This window comes from Merops nubicus, unplaced genomic scaffold (genome assembly GCF_000691845.1).
Source record: "Merops nubicus isolate BGI_N331 unplaced genomic scaffold, ASM69184v1 scaffold22458, whole genome shotgun sequence".
Taxonomy (NCBI): domain Eukaryota; kingdom Metazoa; phylum Chordata; class Aves; order Coraciiformes; family Meropidae; genus Merops; species Merops nubicus.
Genome location: NW_008623960.1, coordinates 35466 through 48734, shown reverse-complemented (window position 1 = coordinate 48734; position 13269 = coordinate 35466). Strand labels below are relative to the sequence as shown.

At 37.0% G+C, this 13269-nt stretch overlaps 1 protein-coding gene across 1 annotated transcript in view; it reads left to right on the top strand.

The window, feature by feature from the left end:
- Positions 1 to 9447, top strand: part of CHFR (checkpoint with forkhead and ring finger domains, E3 ubiquitin protein ligase) — a gene marked incomplete at its 5' end in the record, with an annotated part of 21681 nt that extends 12234 nt beyond the window's left edge. Inside the window, 11 exon segments of the mRNA XM_008945260.1 lie at positions 352 to 508; positions 756 to 910; positions 1513 to 1675; positions 2558 to 2700; positions 3092 to 3211; positions 3524 to 3607; positions 4312 to 4382; positions 5320 to 5407; positions 5586 to 5693; positions 6762 to 6834; positions 9157 to 9447. Of these exon segments, the coding sequence (XP_008943508.1) occupies positions 352 to 508; positions 756 to 910; positions 1513 to 1675; positions 2558 to 2700; positions 3092 to 3211; positions 3524 to 3607; positions 4312 to 4382; positions 5320 to 5407; positions 5586 to 5693; positions 6762 to 6834; positions 9157 to 9199 (1205 nt within the window).
- Positions 9448 to 13269: the final 3822 nt, after the last annotated feature.

The following is a 13269-nucleotide window of genomic DNA, read 5'->3' as shown; positions in this document are numbered from 1 at the left end:
CTTTCCCTCCTCACAATGTTGGTTTTTTTGGTTTAGTATTGTATTAAATAAGAGAAACAAAACTCTTCTCTCACTCCTTGCCCCCATCACCCCCTAACTGAGTCAGGTCAGCTGTCATTAGTCCTTCTTCAATTTCTTTCTTGTTTCTTATTGACTTGATTTCTAGTCTGGTGAAAATAATGTCTTCAGTAGCAGAAGCTGTTACATGTAAAGCAAGAGCCTTTAGTGGGACCATTGCCAGTGAACAGTAGATCAGTGTGTATCTTAAGTTTGTTTTTTTTAACACTTAAATAAAAATGAATTTTATGAAGCTTCAAAAACTACATATTGCGCAATCTCCCGTCTTTGTAGATGAAGATGATTGTCCAGATCTTTCACCAGCAGCACCAAGTGAATGTATAATTAAAATTGGCCCTGAAGATGCAAAAACATCAAATGTGAAACCAGATAAGATGGAAGAAACATTAACTTGCATTATCTGCCAAGAACTGCTGCATGACTGTGTGAGGTGGGTGTGACTGACAAAAGCTGTGATCATGTGGTAATAATACAAGAAGTTCAGTGACAACAGTTTCAGGAGGCCAGGACATTTAGGGGTTTTACAAGCCCTTCCAAGTCCCATTCTCAGTCTACATAGTCAAATCAATGCTAAACTGATCGCTAAATGCTAGGATTTTGAGTGCAATGACTGCATCTGAAAAGTTAAAGATTTGTGTTTGGACTCTATTTCTTATTTTCATGTTTGTGTTTTCCAGCTTGCAGCCTTGTATGCATACTTTTTGTGCTGCCTGCTACTCAGGATGGATGGAAAGATCTTCTCTATGTCCAACTTGTCGTTGCCCAGTAGAGCGTATTTGTAAGAATCACATATTGAACAACTTGGTTGAAGCCTATCTGATTCAGCATCCAGGCAAGTTGTACAGCGTGCGGAAACCAGTCTGATGTTTCACACATTAGCTGCCTAACTGATGTATGCCCAAACTGTTGCTTGTTAAATTGCCACATATGCTTTATTACTTTGCTGTTTTCTCTGACATGGCTGTAAGAAAACAAGTGTCTTTAATATGGCATAACAACTTGTAATATTTCAAATACTGGGTGAGGATTGAAGGTAATTTAATACCATGGCTGGGTATTCTAAGAATTCTTCATTTTATTTTGCTGCTTAATCATTAAAAGGATATCAGTTTTCTCAAATATGGCACACTGACTGATTAGGCCACCTAAATTTGCTTGCTTCTGAAAAATGACACTTGAATATGGATTTAATTAACTTTGATCATGACCTCATGATCAAGTTATTTTTTTTGTTGAAAACAAAACTTAAATTGCCTGATACTACACTGCCATTAACAGAGAGGGGAGTTAAACTATGATCTTCTAGACCTCTTTTATCCAAAAATAAGTTTTATGGAAATGAAAACACAGTAGCGTGTGTGGATAAAGTAGGGTGGGAATAAGGGATGTGAGATGGTTTTCTCTCTTGAAATGTGAATTTGGGTCTCATGCCAGATAAATGCCGCAATGAAGATGATGTACGCAGCATGGATGCTAGAAACAAAATTACTCAAGACATGTTGCAACCTAAGGTGCGGAGATCTTTTTCAGATGAGGAAGGAAGTTCTGAAGATTTATTGGAATTGTCAGATGTAGATAGTGAATCGTCAGATATCAGGTATGCCTTAAGTTGTAGCCTGAATTAGATTTACTTAGGTTTGAATGCATAAACCCAAAAACTGAGCTAGTTTCACAAATGCTGTTATGGCTGATAGTGTTTCAGTGGTCACTGCCAGAATGAATCTTGTTTTCAGGTAAGCTCAGTCTCACCAGTAATTACCTTGGCAATTCTACTGGCCATCCTACTGAACCTTGAGCAGTCAACAGAAAATAATTGCAATTAGTACTTCCTAGAAGTCCAGCAGGATTCAGTTTATGACCAACAGTTCTATCCTGAATTGTGCAAGAGCCACATGTGAGATAGCTGAAATTACGTTTTCTGATTACAAACTGGCCGTTTCTTTAGAGAAAACAGCTTTCTGGCTAATTTCTTGTCAGGAGATAAAGCAATCCATGACCCTATGAGTGCAGCTGTGATGATTGTGCTTTCTTACATGTCTGGAATGCTGCTTTCACCAGGTGTATGGTACTGAAGCAGCTGATGCTTGACCTAGAGATTCTCAGGCACCAAAATATCTCCTCTTTATTTCTAGCAGCAAACATTTTTTGCTGTATGTCTAGAGGAGAACAGAAGAACTCTTCATGTAGATAATTATTCCAGCTTTGTTCCTCTCTTGTTCACTTCACTTGTTGTCACACTGCTCTTTTTTTTTTTTAAGTACATGGAGAATACTACAAAATACAAAATTTTTATCTGTTACACCCACAGCAGTCTTCACAGCTGTGAGGTACTGAGTTATGTAAACTTCCATATGCTACTGGATGAAAAAACTCCAAATTTAAACTTTGAAATTCTGACCAAGCCTGTCTAGCATGGGGATATGAGTTATGTTTGCATTTGTTGGGTGTGATTTCCTATAACCTTTTTTCATTCTTTCAGTCAACCATATATAGTGTGCAGACAGTGCCCAGGGTATCGAAGACACTCTGTTCCAACTCTGCCTGGCACAGGCCAAGAGACAGAAGCAGGAGGAATGCAAGCACTGGGAGATGCGCCATCTACATCTGCCAACTTTCCTGCAGGTCAGTGGCAGGAAATCTTCTCAGCAGTGTGATGCTAAATTTCCACAACTCATCCACCCGTCAGGAGCTAAGCGAGCTCACTCCCATAGTGCTGCGGGAGTGGTGCCGGTTCACACAGGGGTCTTTGCAAATGTCATGAGGTTTGACCATGGTTTTCCTGTGGTTGTTCAAAAAGGATTGCTGATGGTTGGTAGTTCTGCTGTTCACTTTTTAGTGTAGAAGCCTGAATGCCGTTTTTCTGTTCTTTAATAGAATCTTTTTAAAAATGGTGTTGCTTGCTTGTTACTCTGAGATTATGTTGATAATATTCACTAAGATTCCAAGACGAAATTGCAGTTGTGTACTTTGTTCTGTCTGTCCTTATTTTTCACCCTGTTTTTCACTCATCTAGCTGTCCAGGAATATGTGTGTCCTGCTCAAGGGAGTCATGTAATATGCACCTGCTGCTTTCAGCCAATGCCTGACCGAAGAGCAGAGCGTGAACAGAATCCTCATGTTGCTCCTCAGCAGTGTGTGTACTTTTTTTTTTTTTTTAAATCTTGGCTACAGAACTAAATATCCCCTTATTTTTCATTAAATTTTAGTTTACTTTGAGGAGCGTTTTTTATTTTAATATTCTTTATCTGGATGTTTGTAGAGACAGCATGAAAGAATCTTCCTTTATAAAATTTATTATTCCTCTATAGAATGTATTTTAAATGAGAAAGTTGTATTTCTTGCCACCAAGTTTATCAGGGCTCTGTTTTTACTGATTTGTAAGAAAAAATAACTGAGTTTTTTTTGTGATCAGGTCCTTACAGGGGTTTTCTTTGTTATTTTACAGGTACAGTTTGTCTGCAACCCTTCTGTCACTTATACTGGGGCTGCACTCGGATGGCATGTTTTGGCTGTTTGGCACCATTCTGTGGTATTGTAGAATAATCTGTTTCTTATGAGCCTGCTCACTTTGCAATAATGTCTGTCTGTCTTGAACTTTAGGTAACTGAAGAAATACAATAGATGAGTTTGTAGCACAGTCATGCTAAAGGAGACAAAGACATGTCCTTGCATCACAAACGTAAAAAAATCTTGAGTGGTATGTGTGTTAACTTTGAGAAGATCTAACTTCTTGTCTACATACCATGTTGGCCATGAAAACTATACTTGTGCACAGTGCTTTCCTGTACAGAAGGAGTTTCAGCCTAGTGAGAGAATCATACAAATCAGTGCAGGAGTACTCAACATCTGATGATAACTGATTAGCAGAGAGCCTTACTCTCTTAAACATGCAGACTTCTGAAACTCAAGGTTTTAGGCATTTTAAAAATAATTAGAACAATTGAAATTACTTGGCTGCAGTTTGAAGCTAATGAAACATGCTTTATTAGACCTGTTAATTTGTGCAGATTGGTAGTAATGTTTGTGGACTAAAGGTGACATTGTAAAATCTTAACGTCTTGATTGCCACTGGAAGTTACACATCACATGCTTCAGCATATGGTGAATGCAGTCATTTACTTGCTGCTCACATGAGTCTGTGGATGTTATTTCAGGAAAAATCTGGGAAAAAAAAACCTGTGAGGGCTCTGTGATTGGGGAAGAAATTGTAACTTTTCTTCTTGTTTTGATTAGAAATAAACCTTGGTGATAAGTGTTTAGATGGAGTCCTAAATAACAACCACTATGAGTCAGACATCCTAAAGGTATGTTTAAAAATCATTAGGTATGTTGCATAATCATAAATGTACAAAGCTTAAGATGTACTCACTCATTAAATGATAGTGATGTGCTGCCTAACAATTACAGTGGCAGCATTGCATCACTTGGCAGCACCTGAATCTGAAAGTCACATTTTAATGAGCCCTTAAGTTTCAGCTGGAGCAAAGTTATAGTTCCTGTGTCTAGACTGGAGGTATTTTGGGTGATAATTCAGTCTCTGAGTAAGGGGGTATTGCATTCTAGAGATGTATTCCATTTAGCATCAGCTCTTCCCATGCCACCCAAATCATCAACAACAAAGCATTCACTTTCATGCAGTCCTAACATTTAATTTCTCCAACGTGTATGTCTGACAGGCGCCAATAAGGCCAAAATTCTAGACATAACTTCTGAATTTGTATTAAATGACTGATAGATTCAGTATATAATTCAGATACGTTTGTTTTTCAATCATAGAAGAATTTTACTTGTATGAAGCCGGTTTCTACAGTCTGAAGTGTAACATCCAAAATATTAATTAAGAGGAAAATAATTCACTAAAAATACACCAAGAAAATAAGGCTTGCTGAATTTTTTTTTTTTTTTCCCAGACAAGTTAAAATTCATGCTAGGTTGCATCAATTATTTTGCCCATACCATAATGGGATTATCTGAATTAGGTAGCCTGGATGAAATCTTGTTTGAAGGTAAATGCATTCTTTTGGCAACAGTGGGGATTTTCTGAAAAAAAAGATAAAGTGGAAGGTTTTATTTGTGATCTGAAACTGCAATGCTAATTACATAAAAGATATTTAATTTTTACTTGTCATCAACATTAACCCATTTTCAAAATATACTTAATTGATGGGGTATCTGAGGAAGTATTTGAGGCTAAATGGTTTGGTCACTCTTTAATGTTGGAAATCTTTTTTCTCTTTGCAGGATTACCTGGCATCCAGGGGTTTGACGTGGAAAAACGTGTTACATGAAAGTCTCCTAGCTCTTCAAAGGGGAGTTTTTATGTTGTCAGGTATGTGTTATGTTCATTTTTATACATATGTAGCTCTTTGTTCATATATATAACTCAGTAATATTAGCAAGAGGTCTGAAGTTCTGTATACATAACCAGTGCCATCATGACATTTTTTTAAAAACCTAATTTCTCAGGTCTTACACTGACATTTTGTACAAACTGGTTTTCTCCCCAGATTACAGAATTACTGGGAACACAGTGCTTTGTTACTGTTGTGGCCTTCGCAGCTTTCGAGAACTTGCCTACCAGTACAGGCAGAATATTCCTGTTGCTGAATTGCCAGGTGGGGATTGCTTCACCCAGTAAAGAGGAAAAGTCATTTAAAGGGTTAAAGTCGGTTTTACTCTTGTATCTTTGGGTTTTTTAGTACCTTCCTGTAGCCCAGTGCAAATTTCTTTGCAGGGCTAATATCATCCTATGCTCATTGCTTTACTTGCTAGCTGCTAAGTTTGCATATAGTTACTGGCAGACCCCCTAATGGAAACTTCTTTCCCTGTAGTTTCTCATGTGTGGAATAAATGTATCTGCATAGAGAAAAGAGGAATTTGGTAAAATCCAGAATATAGTCAATAGGAAGTAGTTGCTGTAATTTAATTTATTTTCCCATTTAGATACATAAAATTCACCTCACATTTTACCAACTCTCTCAACTAGGAAGAAGAAGGTTTTCATAAATGAATTTTAAATCTGTTTGCATTTACAGTTTTAGTTTAAAATAGCATGCAAGCAATTGTGCATCCCTCAATCCTAAATCTGCTGGGAACAGAAGCTCTTCCAGCAGTCTACTTTTCTATGTTACATTTGTCTGTCTAGTTCCTGTTGTTAACAACAGCTTCCCTGTGTTTGACTGTTGAGAACTCTGCTTCTGCTGCTGTGGAGACAGTATACTATGGTTCTTAGCATTGCTTTTTATTTTAGTGTAACAGCCTGCTGGACAGACAGATTATAACGTATGTAGAAGCGGGGAAAAACCCAACAAACTCTGCTCAAATTCATTAATTTTTCTTTTGTATGGACATGTGTCTAGACATATACCTGCTGTCCTAAGCTGTAAAGTTCATCTCTGGTCAACTAAATGGTAAAATTTCACTTGATAGCACTGAGAACCAAATCCTTTCATCGTAAGCCTGCATGAGCCTCATATTTAGAATGAATTTTTTGTCCTTCACCATTTGCTTTGTTTCTAGAAAGGTGAACCAATACAGCTTAGTTGTTTCTTGCCAATCATGACTCGTTTCTCTACAAAGCTTGCTTTGATGAGTAATCACCATTAGCAGTAGCTTAACCATCTACATCACCTTATTTAGTGACTTCTGTAATAAAGGCAGCATTCCATGTGCTCTTCTTGTAGTGACTGTCACATCACGGCCTGATTGCTACTGGGGGCGCAACTGTCGAACTCAGGTCAAAGCACATCATGCCATGTAAGTCAGACCATTTACAAAGTGGGCTTGGTTTTCCTTTCTTTCTTTTTTTTAACAGATGACAATAACAAAACCCCTTTGAAATGCTAGAAATTGCATGAGTAACACTGCTGCAGCACGAGCAAAGTCGGGTGAGCTTTGGGTTGGGGTTTTTTTGTCATTGTTATTTTTAACACAGCTTTGAAATGAGCCCTTCCTGCATGTCAGAAGGGCACTGCTAGCACTTGTCAGTTGATGTAACCCATTCCTGACACCTTGAGTCTTGTTTTCCACCCACAACTCCTCCTTTATTCCTATTCTTCCACTGAGACAGTGTCTCATTTGCTCATGTCTCGATGCTTTAAGATCATTGTACATACAATAGTTAACACTGTGCAATTTACATTTGAAACTATGAGAGACTTTTCTAGTGAAGTGCAAAGTACCTTAGAGGGATAAATCAGTGGGAATAATTTGCTGCAAGAGAAGTTTGGAACATGTAACATTAGGAACTTGGTGTGGCTTAGCAGTTCCTGGTTTTGGAGGAGTTCTAGGTCTTACACCTCAGACCCAAGCAGTCTAACATATGGTGAAAATTAAATACTGAGCCTGAAAAGAGATTAACCCTCTACTTCTCCAGTGTTTTAGTACATCTAGGGGACATGGACTTCTGGTATCTGGTCATTCATGAGAACTGTCCATCCAAAATAAAGGTCCTTGGTTAAAAAAATTCAAGGCCACTGATAATCAGTGCAATTTAATTCTTACAAAAAGATTCACGTGTGGCAAGATAAATACTAAAGACAAAACAAAAATTATCTACCTAAGAGCAAACTGGTTCTAGGGAGGGCAGAAAAATCCTTCTTGCTCTATGAATAATTCTCTAAATTCTCAATGCAATTTAAGATAGGGGGCCTATTGCCTCTTATTGAGAAATGGCTTTAATGAATTAGTAGGTTCTGCAGTATCTTTCTAATGCTGCAATGAACATACACACTTAATATTAATTCCTTTAATATTTCAGGTAATACAAGTTGAAAATAAGCAGTCTGTACAGTTCAGGCAAGCAGATAATAAGAAAGATTTGTGAAATATTCATCCTCAGCCTCTTAAAAACTCAGAGGGTTTTACCAACTAACTTTCAAAAATTTGGGATTTAAGTTGCAGATGTAATTTGAAGTACCACTGCTATCTGTAACTTCACATTACAGGGCTGTCTGTGTTCCCAGAGGAGATTTTGTTTTGAAATGTTATAGAGATAATTCAGTATCAAAGTACTCACCGTTCGTCTTTGTTCATATTGTGCTGGATAATTCCATCTAGAATAGAAATGGCTCAGGGTTGTTGTTTTTTCTTTTTTTTTTCTTTCTTTGTTGTGCTTTTTTTTTTTTTCTTTCAAGCATTAGCTGTTCCTACAACTTTACTGGCTGCTGCTCTTAGTCACCAAAATCCATAAAAGCAAACCGTTCTGTCTCATATATAGATACCTAGATATGGTAGATACTCCTAGATACCCAGTTATGGTGAGTTTGGTTAATGTGTATTAGTTTTTTATTGATCTGAACTGTTTTGCCAAGTAGTTTGGCTGTGTAAGCAAGGTGTCTTTCTAATCTTTAATCTAATTCAGCAAGAAGGAGAAAATATATATATGTGGAGATAATGCAGAAGAGACTATAAATGTTTGACACTCAACAACCCAACTCCTCTTTCAGTTATGTATCAGGGGACACATAACCCAAGTATGTGAAAAACAAAGATGAGCTATTTTTGAGAATTGAAAAGAAGTGCCTTGTACAAAATCATGTTATCTATTTAATTACTGAAGACAGGCTTGCCATTCCCATAAAACCTAAATAGTACAGAATGAGAGAAACTAATTTTTCTTTCACTGGCTTAGAATCATCTTCTGGAAAGAACATGTTTATGTTGAAATATATTATTAGTCTGTTTAATTCTACTTCTTAGTGACTTGTGTAATGCTGTCTACTAAAAATTACTAATGTCTCACGGGGCAAAATTAATTCACTGATTCCTGTCTTATTTGCCTTCTGGGTCTGAAATATGCAGAGATATAGAGGAATGCTTTTAATAACAGGTTTTCTGTGAGCATAATAAAACTAACATAGGTTAGGCAGGGGAGATGTTGAAAGTCCTGTTACAGATAACATGATAATAGAGTACAATCTAAATAGGTTCTGAAAAACAGAGAGGTTAGTGTGTAAATGTTCTGCTTTAAACTGCTTAACGTTTAAATTACCCCGTGAAAGATGCTGACTGTTTTTTGTTGCCTGACTTCTGAGAACTTTGTTACATTTTAATACCACTTATTTTTTTGTCTTTCAGGAAATTCAATCACATTTGTGAACAAACACGATTCAAGAACTGAGCATTTGTAGTCTGTAGAGAGGGAACAAAAACCTGTTACACTGCTTGTACAGTTTAAGGTTTCAGGGGATCTTCTCAGTTCCCCCATAGCAGGGAATCAGTAACTTTTGCATCAGGCAGCCTGGTGTGAATGTTGTAATTTGTAGAATTTTACAGCTGTACATGAATAAGGTAGATTTTTCTTTTCCAAGAAAGTTCAACAAGCATTGCATTCCATCCTCCTGACTACAGTGTCCCTGTATCACTTCAGTGAAGAACACAAACAGAAATCAAACACACAAAAACCAGCCATATCTTGGGAAGACCTAAGAATAAGGAGTGTATTTGCACTACTTGTGAAGAAACTAAGAAAAATCCTTAGACTTAAAATAGAAATGTTTTGTAAAAGTATCTGATAGGTATTTCAAGAGCCATTAATATTTAAGAAGGAAATTCAGTGTATATTTGTGACTGCATTTTGCGGTAGCCTGATATTTGTCACTACCCACTGCATTTGGGCTACAACCCTGTCAATGTTCACTTCAGAAAAATCCGTCCATTAAACAGTTGTTTCAGCTTAAAGCTTCTACCATATGTGCAGTGTTACAGTGGAAGTAGCAGTTTCTGTTCTTGGTTTGATCATGTTGATGGTTTTATTCACATGAAATTGCAAAAATAATTGCACAAAAATTTGAAAATCACATTTAAAGTTGGGGTAATACTTGAAGCAGAACAGATTTCTGGTTATATTACTTCTGTAGTGTTTTATATCAGAAGACCAAACAATGCTTTTGACATAGAGCAGCCAGTAGGACACACTGGTTCATTTTTTGTATTTTTGTTTTGATACCATATGCTGAATTATGTACCTCTGCCATGCAGCTGTTCTCTAGCATGCATACACTGGTAAAAATGTAGAAAAAGCTGTAATTTAAAACAGGATATAGCAACTTTACTGGAAGGAACAAGCTTACAGAAAATAATTCAGTTTGGATAAACTGTAGCAATATGGAGGCATTTCTGGATAGGGATGGGCATGATGAAGGGGAACACTGGTGTCATTGACATGAAAAAACGTACATTTTGTTCTCATGCCTTCTGCAGAGCTCGTTCAGGAAACGTCCTAAGTATCATTTAAAAGAAATCCAGACAAAACCCAACACAGCACACTGCCCCAGATTGATATGATCTGATCTGTTTCATCATAATCTGGTAGCTAATGCTGACAAACCTCAACTGGGACCAATTTTTCTTTTTCGTCATACCTTAGAAGAACGAGAAGAAAGCATACAAAGTTACCTCTGTAGATGCCATGTTGTTTTTAAGTATGCCTTATTTTATGAGCAGCATTTATACGTCAATGTTAGTAGTGTACTCACAATATCTTGTGATACAATGGAGCACAAATGATTCAGCACATCGTGTCTACTGGTGTCAGTGCATTCAACAACCATTTCCAGTAATGGACATCTTAATATGAATGCTAATTATAATGGTGCATTTCTGTTTAGATGTTTATTTTTTAAAATAGCTGTTGCAAGGGTGGGTCTGTTGACCATGCCTGTATGCTATTAAAAATACACTTTGGTGTGGACTTCTCTTCCTAATCTCTGGGCATTTTCTCCTGTGAGTAGGATTGAAATTGGATCTGGAATAATACTTGAAACTTCTTTTAACAACAACAGTGTGTTTCTGTCTTTTAGTATTATTAACAATGTTCTGTTGCTTCTGTATTTGTATTTTATGTTTAGAATTTTTTAATGGTTATTATATCTTCTCAGGACAACCATTCCCAGCTGTTTTTGATCTCGTTTTCATCTCTGGCTGTGCATGTAGCAAATTGAGTGCAGTTGTGGAGATCAAGCCTTTGCACATTATGTGCAGAAATGTGCTTTGCATTCTCATTCACCACTTCCCACACCCCAGATGGGCTTTCAGCAGAGACTTGTCACTGTGCTAGTGTTCAAGCCTCTTGTGCTGAAATTTTTTTGTGGGTCAAGCATAATGTGTCTACAGTACTATGTACAACCTCGCTTGCACTTACTCAAGTTACGTTTGTGTAGGGATGTATTGTGTGACTTTAAGAAAAAAAAAAAAAGGGGGGGGAAAAAGCCAAACAACAGACCTCACCTGCTTAACATCTAAACTACCTGTGCAGTAGAGGTTCTTCAGATTGCTTTCATAAACCCCTCTTCCTTTTCCCTGTTACAGATAATTAATCTGCCTTTCTATGCATATAGGGTTGCGGTAGTGCAATGGAATGAAGGGATTTTTTTCATCATTTATATTGTACCAGGAAGAGATGAGAAATTAACTTGCAGATGGGGAGGGTGAATAAATCCTGATCTTTATATGCTCTTAAGTAAGTAAGAGTATCTGTTGTGGGTATTACATACTCTATACATTAGATCTTTTTAAATGTATGGTTACCAGGTGATAGTTAATGTGATAAATGTATGAACTATGCTTGGTGTAATTGTTTAAATACTGTAAAGGTGCAGCATATTTTTAACCTGTCTAAAGCACACCCCCACCTCCTTTATAAGAGATATTTGGAAGCTAAGCATGAAATGTGGTAGAATAGATGTTGTGAAGACCAAGGTGATTATGATAGGGTTTGACATAGTGGTGAACAAGGTATATAGTCTCTCTCTTTGAGAAAGTTCTTTTATAAAGAAGGTGGAGAGTAGTTCTTCCAGTTCTCTTTTGTGATTTATTTTTTCCTGAACTAAGAAGTTATTAATTAAAAAAAAAAAAAAAGATATTAACTGAAGTTGTCTGTTTCTGTTTCTTCTATGGCATATTCTCTCACCATAGAACTGGATGTATAGAGCACTTGGCAATGCTTGGGCAAGCTATTAGTTATTTGAATGTTGAGATTTTACAACTGTCATCCTTCAACTTGGTGTAACTGTAAGTGACATGAGTTTTTATGTTGTTCCAAGAAATTCTTACAGAATTTCTCAAAAGTGTCAGATGATATCACAAAGGATCATCAGTATCTCTACAGGATTTGTAACTAATGATAGAAGCAAAAAATTATTAAATAGAATTCATTTTTGTCAACAAGATTACTTCAAACTGTTAGTAAATAAAAAAAAAAGTGGATACTATTTTAATTTCTTGCAACACCATAAACGCTGAAGTAACAAACACATCACTACTGATTTAATAGCAGGCTAGAGAAAATTATGGTCATATTGTGTTTGTCTTTACAATGACCTGATTTGTATAAGCAATAAGATTTCAAATGGCCACTATTATTAGAACTTTCTCCAACTAGAACTTTTCCCTTCCTGAGGACTTGCAGCGTGTTCTGTCTGAGGTGGAAGACAGCGATGCTGGAGATGTTAAGCTTCAAATTGCAGTTTAGGATCCTGGGATTTTTGCACTGCTGCCATTCCCATGCTTGAATGTAGATGTTTTTCAATGTTGTAGCTAATCTATAGTCCTGTTCTTAAACCAGCTGTCATTTGTTCTTCAGACTGAATTTAAGAGAAATTCAAGCACGGGTTAAGTAATGTAACAGTGAAAGTGCTGTGGTGTTCTGTACACCGTAAGGACGAGCTGGTAGACCTTAAAGCTCTTAATGGTTTTGGCTTCCCCTGCAATTGCATTGGCAGATTTAAGTGTTTTATACTCCATTATGTCAACAAATGGCTTGTAACTAATTTAGTTTGAGGAAGCTGCTGATTTTGGATTTATGCCCTATCAGGTGATTGGTTCTGGCACAGCATAAGCTCCTCAGAGCACTTCCTCCATAAAGAATAAAGAAAGATGGTAGCATGATTGTGAGAAAGAGAGCACAATATACAGCCTTTTGCAGCTGGAATAGCTGACACGATTCTGATCTCAACAGCCTGTGTTAATCTGAGAGCCCTCAGCCTGTCTCAAGTAATTGAATCGGGAACTGTAGGATAATTTGTGTTTAAGATCTGATACTGTTTTCCTTGAATGTAATAGAAAAATCGTGGTACTTGACACTCAGAGATCAGTCATTAGCTCATTCTGCAATCAAAATATACCCATTTTGTACCAATTTCTAGTCTTCAGCAGAACTGTGCAGTGCAGATGGCTTAGCCTACAGCAGAG